A 22,336-nucleotide genomic window follows, 5' to 3' on the forward strand; every position below is an offset into this window, starting at 1 on the left:
AAAGGAAAACATGTATTTATATATCTAATTCAAAAGACTGCCATGACCAGGAACTTCATCTTTAAAAAACATATGTGAACATGAAGCCACCTGTTCTTGAAGTGATATTCCACAGTGACTCAGATCATGTAAAAAGACTACCTTATATTGTTTTGGTGAAGCATTGCTTTGTTGACATGTTTTGAATCATTGTAAAGAGTGAAATTTCTATCTAATCATTTAAATATACAGTTATCATTGGATCAATTATACAACATAATAAGGCAAATACAAGATTGGGTGTTTAAGCAGATAAAAGTTAAAATTAACAAATGTTAAATTGAAACTGCAGAATATAGGAACTACTGAAAATTAGTATAATCACAGCTTTAGCACAATTTAAACACATGTGATTATTGAGTTTAGAATCAGGAGAAATAATCCAATATCTCTAAACTCCTTTCAAATCTAAATCACTGTGTTTGAGATCCTTAAAAAGACAATGACATAGAGAATAAGTATAATGTATGTACTCTTTATCCCTAGCCATGACTTCTAACAAATTCTTATCTCCTCTCTACACTGGTGAGCTAAACAGTCTATAAATTCTAAAAACATCTTTAATTCCTGTGATCTAGAACAGGAATTCCTAGTCTAGGAAACTAGTTTCACCTAGTCTTGCCTAGTCTTTAGGTAGGAAGACGACTCCAAGCAGGAAAAACATCATTTTCTCTGTATAAGAGAGTAACAAAATTCTATCCAGCCAGTCCTGTTGTTAATTCTCTTAGATAAGAAATGGTCCAACTTACTCTTAACTATGAAAGTGTTTTTATGGAGACTGTGTTGGGAAAAGTTGGCATAGAAGGAGGAAAAGAGGTAAAGTCCGTGATATGGTTGGGTTTGTCCCCACCCAAATCTCATGTCGAATTGTAATTCCCAATATTGGGGAAGAGACCTAGTGGGAGGTGACTGGATCATTTCAACACATTTCCTCTTTGCTGTTCTTGTGATGGAGTTCTCACAAGATCTGATTGTTTGAGAGTGTGTAGCACTTCCCACTTCACTCTGTCTCTCACTCCTGCTCTGCCATGGTAAGACGCACTTGCTTTCCTTTCACCTTCTGCCATGATTGCAAGTTTTGTGAGCCCTCCTAGCCATTCTTTCTGTACAGCCTGCAGAACCATGAGCCAATTAAACCTCTTTTCTTCATAAATTACCCAGTCTTAGATAGTTATTTATAGCAGCGTAGGAATGTAATAATATAGTAGATCATTATTTTATGTTAGACTCTTTGTGCCTTTTTGTTCTTCACAAGCCAGATCTCTCACTGAAGATTAGAGCATGAAGAGAGGATTTATGTCTAACACCTTTTGTCACCATCATGATTAGCATGGCAGAGTTCAGAGAAAACTAAAAAAAATAAACTACTGAATATTCTACTGTCATTAAAATATAATCCCATTGATGGAGAAGAATTATAGCATTCAAATCTTGGAAAGCAGGTGAAGATACTGGGTGATAAGAAACCCTAAGAAAAATTCAGGAGTACCGCTAAGGTTGGGGCATTTCTGTCTTAGAAAAGGAGCAAATAAAGGGTTCCACATTATCTTCCTCACATTCTATTAATTCCAGCAAAAATACCAACTCTTTAGGTGGCTCCATGATAGCTATTCTAGGTATTTTTACATAAAATAGCTCATTGAATTATTTCAAATTTAACTCAAGTTATGTAATAATATCCATTTTGCAGATTAAGTTACAAAGGCTCAATTTCCTTATGCAAGTTACACTTACTGGTAGCGAGTAGTTAGCCTGGATTCTAATCCTAATATATCTAATCATAAGATGTCTTCCCATTCTATTATGCCTATATTGTCTTTTTAAAGACAACCAAGAATATAGAATGAAGAAGTTGTAGAGCAAGACTTAAGTGGAATAGTGCAAAAGAACGGCTTCAGTCATAAAAACAAGGCAACTATTGTGTGCCTACCTCATTCCTAATACCAAAAACTAATTCAAGTTTGGTGTACAGACAGTTGCAATCTATTTGGAGAAGTGAAAATATCTTCCTTGTCTAGTTATTAATTTTTTAATGTTCCACCTGAACTTCATTAAATTTCTACTCTTCTGAGATGCTTGTTGGATCACTAGGAGTTGGCTTTGATGGAGTGTGTCACCCAATATCCATTGCCATCTGATTTATGATAAGGTTTGTCAAAGAAAGCTGTGTGAGTCTCAGTCCTCAGAAAAAGAGACAGATTACAAATACAAGAATTTTGAAACCAAATAAAGAAGTGAAAGTGAAATACCTGTGTGGAAGAAAAAGGGAAACCGAGTAGGCTGGGAAAGACATATTAGAAAATTATCATTGGTCTCTGCTGCTGACGAGTTGGGTATTCAGTGGGAGTCCATGCTGTTGAGTTCACATGCAGCTTTCATCTCTGCTACCATGGTCACTACATGCCAGTTCTACAGCGGCTGATGATGAAGACTGGCTAATGTCAATTGGCTAAGTCATTTTATGTACTTAGTTGTCTTCTGATGTGGATGTGCTTTGGTATTTTGATAGTTATTAACATGTAACACAAAAGTCTTCAAATTTTATACCCATTCTCATATATTCACCACATGCCTTTGACCCAAATCTTCTTGCCTTCAATCTTTACTCCATTCACTTTTATAACCCCAACCAGGCGTCCAGGCTATTGGGCGCTGTCCAGGCAATTTTATTCTCACCATGGGGCCACCATAGGGCCACTTCTTTCACTCAAAACCCATGGTTATTGCACTGCTCCACCCATGGGAAAGATTTTTTTCTCCACTGTTATTTGGGGCCAGCCATGCCTGAAAGCGGCTGCAAAGCAAGCTCCATCCATTTTCTTCTTGCACCTACTTTCCAAGATGGCCAATATATAAACCTTATAACCTTATTCAGGCTCTTTTCTCTTCCTTGGTTGGTCATTCTAGACACCCTTTCTCCCTCCCCAGGTATAAGTGCAAACCCTGGAGAAGCACTAGTGCAACTCTGTTGAGTAACATGGGTGTCTGGACTTCTTGCTCCTGTAGTCTATTTGTGCCCTGTGGTCCCACTCAGGATCAATTATGATGCATTATTTACATCTAATGATGATCTACTGTCTTCATAACTTGGTGCGTCTGACTTTATAACTTGGCAGGTCCAACAGTATCTTGGTCACTAGAGGAAGTTCTAGACAGATAGTCACTGCCTGATACATCGCTGTAAAACAAATTATCCCTGGGCCGGGCGCGGTGGCTCAAGCCTGTAATCCCAGCACTTTGGGAGGCCGAGACGGGCGGATCACGAGGTCAGGAGATCGAGACCATCCTGGCTAACACGGTGAAACCCCGTCTCTACTAAAAAAATACAAAAAACTAGCCGGGCGAGGTGGCGGGCGCCTGTAGTCCCAGCTACTCGAGAGGCTGAGGCAGGAGAATGGCGCGAACCCGGGAGACGGAGCTTGCAGTGAGCTGAGATCCGGCCACTGCACTCCAGCCTGGGCGACAGAGCCAGACTCCGTCTCAAAAAAAAAAAAAAAAAAAAAAAAAAAAAAAAAAAAAAAATTATCCCTAAACAAAGCAACTTAGAACAAACGATACTTATTATCAAATAGAGTTGTTGAAAATAAGAAGTGTGGGAGCAGTTTGACAGGTGGTTCTAGTTCAGGTTCTTTCATGAGGTATGATATAAATATGTGGTATAATGATATAAATATACTAGCAGGCTAAAGTCATCTTAAGGCTTGAATGAGACGAAAGGATCTACTTCTAAGAATTTATACCCACATGACTGCTGACTGGAGGCCTTAGTTTCTTACCACATAAATCTCTCCATGAGGCTACTGCAGTATGCCCATGGAAGCTGGTTTCCCCAAGAGTTATTAATAAAAGAAGAGATAAAAAGCTACAAAACCTTTTATGACCTATTCTCAGATACAATCTAGTGTCATGTCTGCCATTTTCTATTGGCCATGCAGAATAACCCTGATACAATGTGTAACCGGACTAAAAAAGGGCTTGTGTACCAGGAAGCATGAATCACTGGGTGACATCATGGAATCTGGTTATCAAAATGTCTATGTTCAAGTAATTTTTCTCTTCCAAGTCTCGGTAATACACGAAGAGCTGTTTATCAAAAGACAAGCAAGCCTCTGCTGCAGTTAATATGGTCTTACTCCCAAATCCCAGGATTCTTCATTGTGATACTGCTACTGGAATTTGCCATTAGTTCCATCCTGCATCTTGTCCCACAACTGATACCCAGTAACAGGTTTACCAGATCATGTGGCCCAAGCAGCAGAGATGATTGCACAATGGCCTGGACCTGCTGCTCCTGGCTTCCAGTTAAAGTTACGGCCTCCTATGTCATCCACTATTTGAACTCAAGCAATTTTCCTATGTGTGGGAAGTGTCACCCATACTCTAAAGGATATTGTAAAGCTCTGTGCTTCTTTCTTCAGGGAGGTGCAGAAGAGTATGCAAAATACATCAATTTGACTTTTGCTTTTGAGGGGATATCTTGGTATTTCCCTGATCCCTGCACCCTTAAAAACTTTACTAAAGTGGCTAGTTCTTGCATCTTCATAGGATTTGTCTCCTACCTCTGGAGTGCATGTATCTGAGAAAATCCTATATTATTTAGGCAATCTCGCTCATCTTGTCCAACCATTCAACATGATATTGTCAATGTTATAGATCCATGTGATACTTTGTGGGATGTCAAGCAGTCTAGATCTCTGTGGACTCTGTCATGTTATAGGGCAGTAGAATTAACATGGTCTTGAAACAAAACTGTAAATGAAAATTGTTTGTCCCATGTGAATGCTGTTTGTGATTCACTTTTCTAATTGGAATAGGAAAAATGCGTTTTACAAATCAATGACTACATTCTATGTACATCAGGGCTTAAGTATACTGTTCTATCTGTGATACCACATCTGGCACAATAGTTGCAGTCAGTTTCTATGTTAAGTGTAAAATAGTCCATAGTTATTCTTCAGGATTCATCTACATTCTGCGTGGACCAGAATTAAACAGATTAAACAGATATGTGATAGGCACCACAACCCTGATACCTTTTAAGCCTTTAATAACGATACTAAGTTTTAACATTCTATTTCTGAGAAAGTAAGTTAATTCTTGCTCATCTAGCCTTTATGTTCTAGCACTTTGAATCAAGCATCCTCAAAATCCAAACCCAAGGGTTGCCTTTGCCTCCTGCCAATATATGCCAGCTAGTTCTTGTAATTATTTAGACGCATCTCTCTTTTATTTTCTGTTGAGAGTGTACCTACCTGTGTTATGCAGTAATGTAGCCTTAGTTATAAGCCTGGCATCTCTGATGAGATCTAGAATGTACCTACCTGTGTTATGCAGTAATGTAGCCTTAGTTACAAGCCTGGCAGCCAGGAAAAGGGGAGGAAACATGTCATGAGGAAGTGCCTGTTGTCTTTTGGGGCATTAGCTTCTGCAGCATCATCTAGCACAGAAATAATACTAGACCTCTGCAGAGATTTCTGCATGTCTAGAAGATCCAAAAAAAATTATTGAGTAAACATCTTCAGAAGCACCCATCTAGATAATAATGACTCTGTCTCAGTTTTCAAAATTCTAGTTTTTCTTTACCAGCGTCTTGACCTACACATTACAGAACCACTTTAGTTGAACGTTTAGGCTTCACTGGATCCCTGTGAGTCTTCCAAGTAAGCCTTCAGCCTGCCATTGACTGTGTCTGCCCTTCCACTATGGGTGATAAAAGCCTCTTCATATACTACCACCACTGAGGCTCTCTGGTTCATACAATTAGCTATTAAATGTTAGTGGTTTGTCTCTCATCTTTCAAAACAACACCAAAATAAGTCTCCAATAATCAGTAAACTCTATTGTTTTTGCACGCAATTCTTCCTCCATGTATTTCAAATGGCTTTATCGTTGCACTTACCATATTTACTTCCACTGGTGAAATAGCAACTGAACCACTACCTCTTATCAGGTACTATCCTTCCCCACCTCAATCAAGAGAGCGTCCTCTGCCTGCCAGACAGAAAGTCCCGGTTCCTTATCTGACTACTTGTATCACTGTCAGTATTACTAATATTAGTATGACTCTTCAGCAAAGCAGACGCCAAGATGGGATTTACCATATAAGAATTTTAGTCAAAGAAACATTGTATGAAAGAAAGTAAGGAAGCAAACCATCATAGTTTGGAGAGCAGTCACATCACAACATAAATTCAATCCCAAGTTAAGAAGAAAGAAAGAGAAGTTTTGGTCAAAGTATCTTAGATTGTGATGCAAAGCCAAATTCAGAGGACCAAGGAGCTTACCAACATGTCCCACATTCCCCAGTAATGGGTTTCTTTCAGCATCCTTGCCACACTCAGTCATAGTGAAGAGTAGCCAATGGGAGGCATCACTTTGGTGCAGATTCAATGATAGATTTCAAATTGCAGGAGTTAGGCACTTCAGTCAATTACGGTCCCTGTAGTAAGAGGCCTCTGCAGCACATTCATATGGCCATGATAGGACACTGAAAAGAATTCTGAGGGCAAGAGAAGAGGGAACTATGAATCATTACTCCCCACACTCTCTTTGTCTCTGACTCCTTTATTCCTTTAAGCCAGGTGTCAGCAAATATTTTTCTGTAAAATTTCAGAGAGTAAACATTTTTTGCTTTGCAGGTGATATGGTCTCTGTCACAACTAATTGGCATTTCCACTCTAGTGCAAAAGCAGCTATAAATTATTATGTAAGTAAATGAGTCTGGCTGTATTCCAATAAAATTTTATCTATAAAAATCAGCAGCAGACAAAACTTAAATCACAGACCACAGTTTTTTAATCCCTGTCTATAGAAATGGTATTGTTTATAAAAGTGAATAAATGGAATCAATGCACATGTCTACTAATACAGGATTGGTTTAAAAATACTATGAGACAATTTTTTAAGTGCTGAAAATTTATATATACCATCATGGGTTAATATCAAACAATGTTAGGTTAAACAATAAATATCAAAATACCACGTGTAAACACAATTCCATTTTATAGTGACAATACTTGTAGATTTTTGTTTACATAAGGAATAGGTATGAACAGATACATGTTGTATTGTTATTGAATAGTGACCCCTCCCCCAAATTTATGTCTACCCAGAACTTCAGAATGTGACCTTAATTAGGAACTAGTGTCTTTGCAGATGTAAATCAAGCTAAAATGAGATTTTACTGGATCAGGGTGTAACCTAATCTAATGACTGGTGTCATTATAAGAAGGGTGAAATTTGGACACAGACAGGCACAAAGGGAGGGTGATGTGAATAGACTCACAGGGACGATGCCATGTGTTGTCAGAGGCAGAAATTAGAGTGATATGTTTTCAAGCCAAGGGATTTTAAGAATTGTCAGCAGCCATCAGAAACTAAGAAAGAGATAAGAAATGATTCTCTCCTAGAACTTCAGAAAGAGCATATCCTTGCTGACACCATTTTGGACTTATAGTGGCCAGAGCTGTTAAAAAAAAATTATTCTGCTGTTCTAAGCACCCAGTTTGTGGTAATTTGTTATAGCAACCTTAAGAAACTAATACATATGTCCAAATATTATCAGTTATAATTGGGGAAGATGTTTACATTCTACATTTTATATTTTAGTGTTTAAATTTTATGGTGTGCATTTTGGTGATCAGGTAAAATATGCTACAATAAGAAAGTAAAAAGTGTACATACCCTTTGCTCTAATAATTTCATTTTTTATGCGTATTGTGCAATAATACTTTGTGAAAAAGAAAAAAAAGTCAATGTAAAAAGATAATCTTAGAACTTTTTCAAACAGCTAAAGCCTAAAAACAAACATCTGTCTATTGATAGGTGACTGCTTGAATGAATGTTGACCAACATACAAAGAAATGCTATAAACCATGGAAAAATAATAAATAATAAATAAATAGGTCTGTTTGGGTGATAAAGAACAGTCACTAAGAGATATTATTAAATAAATAAATAAACAAAAAAGTAGAATAATTTATTTCTATTGTGTGAATTAAAACTGTAATTCTATTTTGCCTACAGAAGTTATTTGTTGTTTAACCTTCACTATATATCTTGTTCCATAGAAGACAGGTAATGACGTTTATATTATGTTAAGGATGCATTTTTCCTAAATTTACACTTAGCAATTTGCTAAAAATTAGAATACTCTACTACCAAATTTAAAGTGGTCCCAAGCTGGAGCATCCATCCAGATGTCAATAGCCTAGGCCTAGTTTTTAGGATTTCTGGTTAACTAAACCACAAGGTTCGGTTGCATAACAGTAGACAAGAGTGTCAGGACTCTTTGTGTTTTTAAACAGTAGAACAACAGAAATAACCTTTTTAAAATCTCTAATAAACAACATTGATTGATTTTATCATTAGTATTGTGTTTAAGCAAATGACAGACAATTCAAATAAAATCAGATGGGAGGATATCTGATACAAATTAAAATATTTTTCATTTATCATTTGCCAACAATTGCTTAAACTTTCTCTGATTAAATTCCAAGTATATTTCACCAGTCCAAGATTGAAGTTCCCTGAAACCAAACCGTTTTATAAGTATAGCTCTCCCATATGACAACTGATATCAACAGTCCACAGTTCATATAAAAATCCCCTAAGCTCCAACGAAGTTTTCTTCCATTACAATCAGTAGTGTTTTGCGTGATCTTGACTGCACTCCCCATTCTTCTGATATTAACCATTTGAGTTAATATTTAAATATTCTAAGTCAGTCCTTTGTCCTGATCATATTTTACAAAGAATCAAATTTGTAGCTTTTTCATAAACCCATAAAATATAACCACATAGAAACAAAGGAAGACTTTTACATTCCATTGTGTCTCCTATCGCATTTGATTGCTTTACCAAGGACACAGAAATACTTTAATAATAATGACAAAAAATAAACAGCAGAATAATAATGATATCATTCTTATTTAGTTCTAGGTGAAAAATAAGACTGAGAATGAAATAAGGATTGAGGAGGACTATGCATACCTATAGAAGCTCTTTTCTTTCTCGGAGTGTCCTTTAAGTATTTTTAAAAGACTATTTTCTAAGGTTACGCGAATTGGCCGTTATTGTTTGTGGAATTAAATTCTCTTAATAAATAAAAAAGACTGATGATTTTGGTATTCATAGCTGAAAAATTAAATAAATAATTCAATGAAGTGGGCTCCAGGTGTGAGCCCCCTATTAATCACAAAGAAAGCCCACGGTGTACTGTAAGAATTCCATCACATACATTGTTACATTAGACAATTATTACACACCATTTCATAGTCCCTTTGACAGTATTTCTTATTCAGCCACTGCTGCTGTGACGATTTCCATGCAGATATAATCTGAGAATCCACCTGAGGTCATGCCTAGTACCTACAGCTGCTTGCCATGGGGCTTTCCTAACTCTTGGATGGAGCACTTCCAGCAACGAGCTCTGCACTGATGCATACACAACCTGGAAGTATGAAGGAGTTAACACCTGTCAAGCAGCTCCTGAGTCCCACATAAGCTAGTAGATAAAATTATTTCAGTACCTGGGAAAACATTTCTGAAATATGTTGTTGTTGTTGTTGTTGTTGTTGAGACAGAGTCTCGCTCTAACATCCAGGCTGGAGTGCAGTGGCACGATCTTGGCTCATTGCAACCTCCGCCTCCTGGGTTAAGTGACTCTCATGCCTCAGCCTCCTGAGTAGCTGGAAATACAGGTGTGCACCATCACACCTGACTAATTTTTGTATTTTTAGTAGAGATAGGGTTTCGCCATGTTGGCCAGGCTGGTCTCGGCCTCCTGACCTCAAGTAATCTGCCTGCCTCGACCTCCCAAAGTGCTGAAATTACAGGCGTGAGCCACCACACTAAGCCTCTGAAATATGTTTTATATGGCTCTTCAGATGGTCATCCCAACATTGGAAACCTGTCTTCACTAGCACTGATCAGCTAGATAAGAAATCCTTGCATTGGCTTTTCCTTCTTCCCTAATTCACTCTGCTTGTTTTGAACTCACCCCACGTGATCATATTTCCAAATAAGCAGCCAATATACAAACTTTTACCTTAGGTTCTGCTTTCTGGGGAACCAGGCTTAGATTCTCCCATGCTGAAAAATCTGCCCTTATCCCTTCATTTCTAGTTAAAGGTGATACTTCCCTAATAATTTACTAGAAGTTATTTATTTATATAATTACTAATGTAATGTTTAAGGTTCTTGCCTAACCATGACAAAGAATTGGTGTGGCGACTGACCATGGCGAGTGATAGAGACACGGACCAAGAGAGAGAAAAAGTTGTAGGCTTTACTGAGTAAAGTGAAAGTACAAAGTTTCCACAGCATGGAAGGGGTCCTGAACGGGTAACCAGAATTAAATTATACAATTGCCTTTTAAACTCTTTAAGGCGGGGGGCAGAGCAAGATGGCCGAATAGGAACAGCTCCAGTCTCCAACTCCCAGCGCGAGCAACACAGAAGACCGGTGATTTCTGCATTTTCAACTGAGGTACTGGGTTCATCTCACTGGGGAGTGCCGGACGATGGGTCCTGGTCAGCTGCTGCAGCCCGACCAGCGAGAGCTGAAGCAGGGCGAGGCATTGCCTCACCTGGGAAGCACAAGGGGGAAGGGAATCCCTTTTCCTAGCCAGGGGAACTGAGACACACAACACCTGGAAAATCGGGTAACTCCCACCCCAATACTGTGCTTTAAGCAAACAGGCACACCAGGAGATCATATCCCACACCTGGCTGGGAGGGTCCCACACCCATGGAGCCTCCCTCATTGCTAGCACAGCAGTCTGTGATCTACCGGCAAGGCAGCAGCGAGGCTGGGGGAGGGGCGCCCACCATTGCTGAGGCTTAAGTAGGTAAACAAAGCCACTGGGAAGCTCGAACTGGGTGGAGCTCACAGCAGCTCAAGGAAACCTGACTGTCTCTGTAGACTCCACCTCTGGGGACAGGGCACAGTAAACAATAACAAACGCAGCAGAATCCTCTGCAGACGCAAATGACTCTGTCTGACAGCTTTGAGGAGAGCAGTGGATCTCCCAACACGGAGGTTGAGATCTGAGAAGGGACAGACTCCCTGCTCAAGTGGGTCCCTGACCCCTGAGTAGCCTAACTGGGAGACATCCCCCACTAGGGGCAGTCTGACACCCCACACCTCACAGGGTGGAGTACACCCCTGAGAGGAAGCTTCCAAAGCAAGAATCAGACAGGTACACTCGCTGTTCAGAAATATACTATCTTCTGCAGCCTCTGCTGCTGATACCCAGGCAAACAGGGTCTGGAGTGGACCTCAAGCAATCTCCAACAGACCTACAGCTGAGGGTCCTGACTGTTAGAAGGAAAACTATCAAACAGGAAGGACACCTACACCAAAACCCCATCAGTACATCACCATCATCAAAGACCAGAGGCAGATAAAACCACAAAGATGGGGAAAAAGCAGGGCAGAAAAGCTGGAAATTCAAAAAATAAGAGTGCATCTCCCCCAGCAAAGGAGCGCAGCTCATCGCCAGCAACGGATCAAAGCTGGACGGAGAATGACTTTGACGAGATGAGAGAAGAAGGCTTCAGTCCATCAAATTTCTCAGAGCTAAAGGAGGAATTACGTACCCAGCGCAAAGAAACTAAAAATCTTGAAAAAAAAGTGGAACAATTGATGGCTAGAGTAATTAATGCAGAGAAGGTCATCAACAAAATGAAAGAGATGAAAACCATGACACGAGAAATACGTGACAAATGCACAAGCTTCAGTAACCGACTCGATCAACTGGAAGAAAGAGTATCAGCGATTGAGGATCAAATGAATGAAATGAAGCGAGAAGAGAAACCAAAAGAAAAAAGAAGAAAAAGAAATGAACGAAGCCTGCAAGAAGTATGGGATTATGTAAAAAGACCAAATCTACGTCTGATTGGGGTGCCTGAAAGTGAGGGGGAAAATGGAACCAAGTTGGAAAACACTCTTCAGGATATCATCCAGGAGAACTTCCCCAACCTAGTAGGGCAGGCCAACATTCAAATCCAGGAAATACAGAGAACGCCACAAAGATACTCCTCGAGAAGAGCAACTCCAAGACACATAATTGCCAGATTCACCAAAGTTGAAATGAAGGAAAAAATCTTAAGGGCAGCCAGAGAGAAAGGTCGGGTTACCCACAAAGGGAAGCCCATCAGACTAACAGCAGATCTCTCGGCAGAAACTCTCCAAGCCAGAAGAGAGTGGGGGCCAATATTCAACATTCTTAAAGAAAAGAATTTTCAACCCAGAATTTCATATCCAGCCAAACTAAGTTTCATAAGTGAAGGAGAAATAAAATCCTTTACAGATAAGCAAATGCTTAGAGATTTTGTCACCACTAGGCCTGCCTTACAAGAGACCCTGAAGGAAGCACTAAACATGGAAAGGAACAACCGGTACCAGCCATTGCAAAAACATGCCAAAAAGTAAAGACTATCGAGGCTAGGAAGAAACTGCATCAACTAACGAGGAAAATAACCAGTTAATATCATAATGGCAGGATCAAGTTCACACATAACAATCTTAACCTTAAATGTAAATGGACTAAATGCTCCAATTAAAAGACACAGACTGGCAAACTGGATAAAGAGTCAAACCCATCAGTCTGCTGTATTCAGGAGACCCATCTCACACACAGAGACATACATAGGCTCAAAATAAAGGGATGGAGGAAGATTTACCAAGCAAATGGAGAAAAAAAAAAGCGGGAGTTGCAATCCTAGTCTGTGATAAAACAGACTTTAAACCATCAAAGATCAAAGACAAAGAAGGCCATTACATAATGGTAAAGGGATCAATTCAACAGGAAGAGCTAACTATCCTAAATATATATGCACCCAATACAGGAGCACCCAGATTCATCAAGCAAGTCCTTAGAGACTTACAAAGAGACTTAGACTCCCATACAATAATAATGGGAGACTTCAACACTCCACTGTCAACATTAGACAGATCAACGAGACAGAAAGTTAACAAGGATATCCAGGAATTGAACTCATCTCTGCAGTAAGCAGACCTAATAGACATCTATAGAACTCTCCACCCCAAATCAACAGAATATACATTCTTCTCAGCACCACATCGTACTTACTCCAAAATTGACCACGTAATTGGAAGTGAAGCACTCCTCAGCAAATGTACAAGAACAGAAATTGGAACAAACTGTCTCTCAGACCACAGTGCAATCAAACTAGAACTCAGGACTAAGAAACTCAATCAAAACTGCTCAACTACATGGAAACTGAACAACCTGCTCCTGAATGACTACTGGGTACATAACGAAATGAAGGCAGAAATAAAGATGTTCTTTGAAACCAATGAGAACAAAGATACAACATACCAGAATCTCTGGGACACATTTAAAGCAGTGTGTAGAGGGAAATTTATAGCACTAAATGCCCACAAGAGAAAGCAGGAAAGATCTAAAATTGACACTCTAACATCGCAATTAAAAGAACTAGAGAAGCAAGAGCAAACACATTCGAAAGCTAGCAGAAGGCAAGAAATAACTAAGATCAGAGCAGAACTGAAGGAGATAGAGACACAAAACACCCTCCAAAATATCAATGAATCCAGGAGTTGGTTTTCTGAAAAGATCAACAAAATTGACAGACCACTAGCAAGACAAATAAAGAAGAAAAGAGAGAAGAATCAAATAGACGCAATTAAAATTGATAAAGGGGATATCACCACTGACCCCACAGAAATACAAACTACCATCAGAGAATACTATAAACACCTCTATGCAAATAAACTGGAAAATCTAGAAGAAATGGATAATTTCCTGGACACTTACACTCTTCCAAGACTAAACCAGGAAGAAGTTGAATCCCTGAATAGACCAATAGAAGGCTCTGAAATTGAGGCAATAATTAATAGCCTACCAACCAAAAAAAGTCCAGGACCAGATGGATTCACAGCTGAATTCTACCAGAGGTACAAGGAGGAGTTGGTACCATTCCTTCTGAAACTATTCCAATCAATAGAAAAAGAGGGAATCCTCCCTAACTCATTTTATGAGGCCAACATCATCCTGATACCAAAGCCTGGCAGAGACACAACAAAAAAAGAGAATTTTAGACCAATATCCCTGATGAACATTGATGCAAAAATCCTCAATAAAATACTGGCAAACCGGATTCAGCAACACATCAAAAAGCTTATCCACCATGATCAAGTGGGCTTCATCCCTGGGATGCAAGGCTGGTTCAACATTCATAAATCAATAAACATAATCCAGCATATAAACAGAACCAAAGACAAGAACCACATCATTATCTCAATAGATGCAGAAAAGGTTTTTGACAAAATTCAACAGCCCTTCATGCTAAAACGCCCAATAAATTTGGTATTGATGGAACGGACCTCAAAATAATAAGAGCTATTTATGACAAACCCACAGCCAATATCATACTGAATGGGCAAAAACTGGAAAAATTCCCTTTGAAAACTGGCACAAGACAGGGATGCCCTCTCTCACCACTCCTATTCAACATAGTGTTGGAAGTTCTGGCTAGGGCAATCAGGCAAGAGAAAGAAATCAAGGGTATTCAGTTAGGAAAAGAAGAAGTCAAATTGTCCCTGTTTGCAGATGACATGATTGTCTATTTAGAAAACCCCATTGTCTCAGCCCAAAATCTCCTTAAGCTGATAAGCAACTTCAGCAAAGTCTCAGGATACAAAATTAATGTGCAAAAATCACAAGCATTCTTATACAGCAGTCACAGACAAACAGAGAGCCAAATCAGGAATGAACTTCCATTCACAATTGCTTCAAAGAGAATAAAATACCTATGAATCCAACTTACAAGGGATGTAAAGGACCTCTTCAAGGAGAACTACAAACCACTGCTCAGTGAAATAAAAGAGGACACAAACAAATGGAAGAACATACCATGCTCATGGATAGGAAGAATCAATATCGTGAAAATGGCCATATTGCCCAAGGTAATTTATAGATTCAATGCCATCCCCATCAAGCTACCAATGAGTTTCTTCACAGAATTGGAAAAAACTGCTTTAAAGTTCATATGGAACCAAAAAAGAGCCCGCATTGCTAAGACAATCCTAAGTCAAAAGAACAAAGCTGGAGGCATCACGCTACCTGACTTCAAACTATACTACAAGGCTACAGTAACCAAAACAGCATGGTACTGGTACCAAAACAGAGATATAGACCAATGGAACAGAACAGAGTCCTCAGAAATAATACCACACATCTACAGCCATCTGATCTTTGACAAACCTGAGAAAAACAAGAAATGGGGAAAGGATTCCCTATTTAATAAATGGTGCTGGGAAAATTGGCTAGCCATAAGTAGAAAGCTGATACTGGATCCTTTCCTTACTCCTTATACGAAAATTAATTCAAGATGAATTAGAGACTTAAATGTTAGACCTAATACCATAAAAATCCTAGAAGAAAACCTAGGTAGTACCATTCAGGACATAGGCATGGGCAAAGACTTCATGTCTAAAACACCAAAAGCAATGGCAGCAAAAGCCAAAATTGACAAATGGGATCTCATTAAACTAAAGAGCTTCTGCACAGCAAAAGAAACTACCATCAGAGTGAACAGGCAACCTACAGAATGGGAGAAAATTTTTGCAATCTACTCATCTGACAAAGGGCTCATATCCAGAACCTACAAAGAACTCAAACAAATTTACAAGAAAAAAACAAACAACCCCATCCAAAAGTGGGCAAAGGATATGAACAGACATTTCTCAAAAGAAGACATTCATACAGCCAACAGACACCTGAAAAAATGCTCATCATCACTGGCCATCAGAGAAATGCAAATCAAAACCACAATGAGATACCATCTCACACCAGTTAGAATGGCGATCATTCAAAAGTCAGGAAACAACAGGTGCTGGAGAGGATGTGGAGAAATAGGAACACTTTTACACTGTTGGTGGGATTGTAAACTAGTTCAACCATTATGGAAAACAGTATGGCGATTCCTCAAGGATCTAGAACTAGATGTACCATATGACCCAGCCATCCCATTACTGGGTATATACCCAAAGGATTATAAATTATGCTGCTATAAAGACACATGCACACGTATGTTTATTGCGGCACTATTCACAATAGCAAAGACTTGGAATCAACCCAAATGTCCATCAGTGACAGATTGGATTAAGAAAATGTGGCACATATACACCATGGAATACTATGCAGCCATAAAAAAGGATGAGTTTGTGTCCTTTGTAGGGACATGGATGCAGCTGGAAACCATCATTCTTAGCAAACCATCACAAGAACAGAAAACCAAACACCACATGTTCTCACTCATAGGTGGGAACTGAACAATGAGATCACTTGGACTCGGGAAGGGGAACATCACACTCCGGGGCCTATCATGGGGAGGGGGGAGGGGGGAGGGATTGCATTGGGAGTTATACCTGATGTAAATGACGAGTTGATGGGTGCAACACACCAACATGGCACAAGTATACATATGTAACAAACTGCACGTTATGCACATGTACCCTACAACTTAAAGTATAATAATAATAAATAAATTTAAAAAAAAAAAAAAAACAACTCTTTAAGGCAGGAAATACGTGTGGCGGGAAGATGTTTCCAGAATGAGAAACAAAGGCAGTGAATTATTTTGTGACGTGTCTTAGATTTTGAGAAAAACCGGAATTGCAACTTAGGTTTTATCTACTTTATGACCTTGCAGCAGCATAGCAAAGGAGGCAGGATCTCACAGGATTTTACAAAGTATGTTCACAAAGAATTGAAATTGGGAGTATAGGTAAAGTCTGCTGGTCACAGAAAAATGGGCAGTTAACATGCCTTTTAGTTTTGGGGGAGGGGGAAGGGAGAGAGGGAGAAAGGGAGAGGACACACAGAAGCTTACAGCAACATTTTCACTGTTTATAGCTTTCTTAGGGAAGAAAACATATGCACAAATCCTGGTGTTAGGAATATTGTAAGCATGTATCTTCAATATTATTCATCCAAGACCGAAGTAAGTCCTGGTGCAGGAAATCAATGAGTTTCACAGCTTTCTGAGCCCCTGCTCGACCCAGGAAGCCCAGCTGGCCCCTCCTCTCACTGATATGTAATTATATATAATTACTCATATAATTATTTATAATATTTTTATCTGGAGCCTTGTGACCATTTCAAGGCCCAAGTTGTCCAAATATGATGGAGACAGTGATAGAGAAGTGGACTGAGCATTAATTCAACTTCCAAATACCTAACAGACACTTAGAAAGTGATTTAACCTTGACCAAGAGATCAGACACATGAACATTTTTCCAGCTTTTCCATAGCTAGGAACAATTCTATAGACACTGTATTAGTCTACTCAGACATTGTTATAAAGAAATAGCTAAGACTGGGTAATTTATAAAGAAAAGAGATACAATTAGCTCATGATTATCCAGGCTGTGCAGGAAGCATGGCAGCATCTACTCAGATTCTGGGGAGGCCTGGGGAAGCTTAAAATCCTGGCGAAAGGTGAAGGGGAAGCAGGCACTTCACATGGCCAGAGCAGGAGGAAGAGAGGGAGAGGCGAGGTGCCACACACTTTTAAACAACTAGGTCTCCTGAGCGCTCAGTCACCACTGCAAGTACAGTACCATGGGGGAAATCCACCCCCATGATGCAATCACCTCCCACCAGTCTCCACCTCCAACATTGGGGATTCCATTTCAAAGTAAGATTTGGGCAGGGACACAGATTCCAACCGTGTCAGACACAAAAAGAAAAATAGTAGATTAATATTAGTGTCATCTGTCACATTTCCAACAAGTCAAAAAGAGAAGAATCAAACTCATCCTGCAGTAAAAAGTCAAGATACATTGACTATTAACAAGATAGATTAACGAAACTTTTGCGGAAAGAAAAGAACTCAAGCAAGAAAGAGCAGACCAAACAGGCTGTTCTTCCTGTGTTTTCTCTGATTTTCTTCAGTTCCTCAGTTTCCCCAGAATTAGCTGTTGCTACCAGCTTTTGTGGCATAATTCTCTCAGTATATACTGTGCTCAGGTGTAAATAAATCTTTTGCTCATAATTTCAGGGGAAAAAAGGCTTCAATTTTTTATTTAAAATATCAAAAAAAATGAAAGAAAAAGGAAATATATGAGAGATCATAATATCATATAGCACTTGAATGCTCTGCTTTTCTCCCTCAATCCTATTTCAACAAGATGAAACAAACAAACAAATTCACTCGATATTTTAGCAAAAAGGAAGTTGTATGCTGCCACATCCTCAGGCTAATGATTCCCTCAGACTGTTTTCAATTGTTAACCACAACATTTCGCTGATGACATTTTTTTCTTTGTAGATTTGTGGTGGCTTACATATGTACTTAGTACTTATTTCAGACAAGCAGTACTCTGTTCTTCAGCCATTAATGCTCGTGCAAATTTTCCTTGATCTCTGTTCTTTCATTTATAGAAAAGGCACTTCTTATTAGTTCTCTTTTTTTTCTTTTCCTCCTGAAGGTTGAATTGTTTGCTTCAAGCTCTGAGATATCCCACCTTTCTCAGCCCATGTTATTAATTTTTTTGTTTACTTCAAGCCTTAACTATTAGTATAACTAGAACAACACTTTAGAGAAGTTTTGTTTATTTTCCTGCCATTTTAAGATTCTCATTTAAATAGTGGTCATGTGGCTTTTAAAGTAGGTGTCATTTTCACTGAATTCTGCCTTTACATGTTAGCTATACGATATGATGAAAAACCCTAAACTATTTCAGGCTACAAACTTCACGTGTCTTAAAATATTTGCCACTATATTTCCAAATCAATGTCTAGAAGTGATAAACAATATCTCCTGAACTTAATGTCTTCACATATCTTGGCACACGATCTGAACTCTGCACACCACCCCAAGTGCTTGTTCATGATTTCTTCCTGGATTTCCAGAGAAATGGCCTGGCAGAATTCTGTAACCAAGATTTCCAGTATAAAATTGACTTTTATAACTGTGACCCTTCACAGAACGTTCTCAGAATTTTCTCTTTGCTAAAGATTTTTGTCATATGCTGGAATTATTTGAGACAAGCAGAACAGTTGACTCTAAGAATTGTTATAAATATACAATTTGTTAGAATGCATATCCACCTTTTAAGAGTAAGAGTTTCTCATTTTCTCCTTTTCCTTTGAAATTTCTCTGGGAATTTCAGATTATGTTTTCTGTACATATTCCCTAGGCTTAAAAGGAAGCAGTAAGTTCCGTTGCTCAAGTGTAAGGCTTCTGCAGTAAGTATAACGTAGTGACGAAACTCAGTTTTGAACATCCATTGTCCTTTTTGACTCCCCTAAGCAATCTTCTCCATTTTACCTTCCACTTGAACACAAAAATACACACACACACACACACACACACATACACACACAACTTAGCCTTATCTTGGCAAAGTAAGTAGCATTCTACAACTCATTGATTAGATATTGGGCAAGTTATTGGGTACTCATATGTTCTCTCCACATGGAAACATTCTACCTCATCTTACATGTGTTCAGCATGTGTTCTTCAAAGTGCTTTTACAGACATTATAACGTGTAATTTGTCCAACCCCTCTATCAGGTACAGAAAGCAAATGTCATTATTTTCATTTCACAGTGAGGATAATTTCCTTGCTTCGGAATTACTGAGATCAAGAAGGTCTCCTGTCCCTTAGCTTCTCTGACCAAGGATAAACATCTTGGCAGCTAAATGTGCCAACATGACATATTTCTACCACTAGCTGATTCCCTGAGGAATTGCATCTACTTAACGTTCCTTCCTCATCCTCACAGCTGCTGGATTACCAGACAAGTTTCTGACCACGGGCAGTGGTTGTGGGTTTTCTTTTCCAGCAACCATATTTGGTCACTTTGTCCCGGAACTCCTTAGTTTTCACTCCATAAATTATAGGATTGAGCATTGGAGGTATAAGGAAGTAGAGGCTGCCAAGAATGATGTGGACATGGGCTGGAATGCCTCGGCCAAAGCGGTGAGTGAGAAAAGAGAAAAGTGAGGAAGTATAAGAAATAAGCATGACACAGATGTGTGTGGTGCAGGTGTTGACTGCTTTGTGGTGGGCTTCCTTAGAAGAGAGACACATTATAGCCTGGATGATTAGCACATATGATGAAGCAATAGCTGAGAGATCTAGCCCCGCAACCAACAAGGCCACCACCAGGCCATATATTCTGTTGACTGTAGTATCTACACAAACCATCTTCACCACAGCCATGTGCTCACAGTAGATGGTGGGGATGACATGATTGGCATGATAGGGCATTTGCTGAAGGAGGATGGGCATGGGGAGAATAAAGAGAATAGCTCTTACCAAACTCACTAAGCTAATGAGTCCAATGCGACTATTGGAAAGGATGGTGGCATAGTGCAAGGGCTTGCAGATGGCCACATAGCGGTCAAAGGCCATGGTCATCAGGATAGCTGACTGCATGGCAGAGATGGAGTAGATGAAGAACAGCTGAACCAGGCATCCTTCATAACTGATCTCACTTTGGCGAAACCAGAAAATGCACAGCACCTTGGGAATGGTGGTAGTGGACATGCCAAGGTCTGTGAGGGCCAATAGGCAAAGGAGCAAGAACATGGGTTTGTGCAGGGAGCGCTCTGTGGAGACAGTGAGGAGGATGGTGCAGTTCCCGAGCACCGTAATGAAATACATGGAGGAGAAGGGGATAGATATCCATCTATGTTTGTCTTCCATGCCAGGAATGCCTTGGAGAATGAAGAAAGAAGGGTGACCCTGTGAGGCATTGCAAGCAGTCATGGTGGCACCCTGCTGAAGTACCTGTGGAGAACAATAAAGAGGCTATATGAGCTTCAATTTAAAAAAAGAGTCTCAACATGGAAAACAAAGATTGAAATGTTATACACAAAAATGATTCTGAAATCATGATGTTATGTATCATAGGGTATAGTTGTAATAGTACAGTAGCAATAATGAAGTATAACTGTAATAATATCCAACAGGATATATTTTATGCTAAATGTTTTTATTAAGGACAAAGTGATTCATTATTCATTAATAAAATATTGTATTAAATAAATTTTAATATATTAAGAAATAAACATGTATCAACTTCAAGAACAGAACTTGAAGTATGTACAGCAAAAATGCAAGGAATACAAAGAGAAGCTGACAAAATGCAATATACCCCTCTCAGAAACCAAAAGATGAAATGTATTCAACAAAACAGATTTTTAAAAATTAAGATAATTTAAAAGCTTATAATAGAATTCTGCATCCAAAAATTAAGGAATACACATTAAGGAATACACATTTTCAGCAGATACAGGATATGAGGAAGTGGGAACCTTATTGATGAGAATGGTGCAATGATGAGGAGGAATGAAGTAGGCAACGGGTGCTGGACAGCTACAGTTCAGCAGAATGTGAACATAAAGCCCACCTTCACCTAGAACACTTACCTGAAAGGAAGGTAGTGAGAGGATAGGCAGCTGGTTCCAGACACCTTCTGAGAATGTGTATGTATGAGTGTGTACATGTGTATGAAGGTATATCTTAAACACCCATATGACTCTTGGAGAGCACACTTGTGGCCCTGCATCTCTCCTCACTTCACTTCTGGGCACACAGAATCCATGGTGTGATCCTTTAAGTAACCTAAGTAAAGGCCCTCAGGGTGTCCAGCATTAGCTCTTTGCTTACTTCTGCCAACCCCAATCTTCCACATCCCAACACACAAGGCACAACTATTATTATGTGTAAAACTGACCCTGGAGGTTGCCTGAGCTCCCAAGAGATGAGGGTAATTAATCTTAGGAATTCAGGAAATGTTCCAGTCTTTGCCAATGTTGGAGGAGTTTGAAGAGAGAGAGGGTGAAGTTAAAACTGAATCAATGGATGGATGGATAAATAAGTAAACTGTGGAGTATATGTACAATGTGAATATTATTCAAGCTTAAAAAAAGAGGATATCCTGCATTTGATGTAACATAAATGTACCCGGAGGAGATGAAAATAAATTAAATAAGCTCGTCACAGAGAGACAAATACCATATGATCTCACTTACATGTGAAATTTGGAAAAAGGGGGGTCAAACATGCAGCAAATAAAATGATTACCAGGGTTGGGGACACAGAGAGGAACTAAAGATATTGGTCAAAAGATACAAAATAGCAACCATGCAGAATGAACAAATCAAAACACCTAATGTACAACATGGGCACTATAGTTAATAACAGTATATTGTATTCAGGATTTTTGTTGAATGAGTAGATTGTAGCTGCTTTTGCTACATGGGGAAAAAATGGGTAGCTATGAGAGATGATA

General features: G+C 39.1%; 1 protein-coding gene across 1 annotated transcript; it reads right to left on the bottom strand.

Moving 5' to 3' along the window:
• Positions 1 to 19,827: 19,827 nt before the first annotated feature.
• Positions 19,828 to 20,808, bottom strand: LOC103247879 (olfactory receptor 52K1-like). Its single transcript, XM_038004870.2, has one exon. The coding sequence runs from the start codon at positions 20,806 to 20,808 to the stop codon at positions 19,828 to 19,830; it is 981 nt and encodes a 326-aa protein (XP_037860798.1).
• Between the last annotated feature and the right edge of the window lie 1,528 nt (positions 20,809 to 22,336).

The sequence above is a fragment of the Chlorocebus sabaeus genome, chromosome 1 (genome assembly GCF_047675955.1).
Source record: "Chlorocebus sabaeus isolate Y175 chromosome 1, mChlSab1.0.hap1, whole genome shotgun sequence".
Lineage (NCBI taxonomy): Eukaryota > Metazoa > Chordata > Mammalia > Primates > Cercopithecidae > Chlorocebus > Chlorocebus sabaeus.

Coding starts and splice junctions, on each gene's coding strand:
- LOC103247879 (XM_038004870.2), bottom strand. CDS start 20,808: ATGACTGCTTGCAATGCCTCACAGGGTCACCCTTCTTTCTTCATTCTC.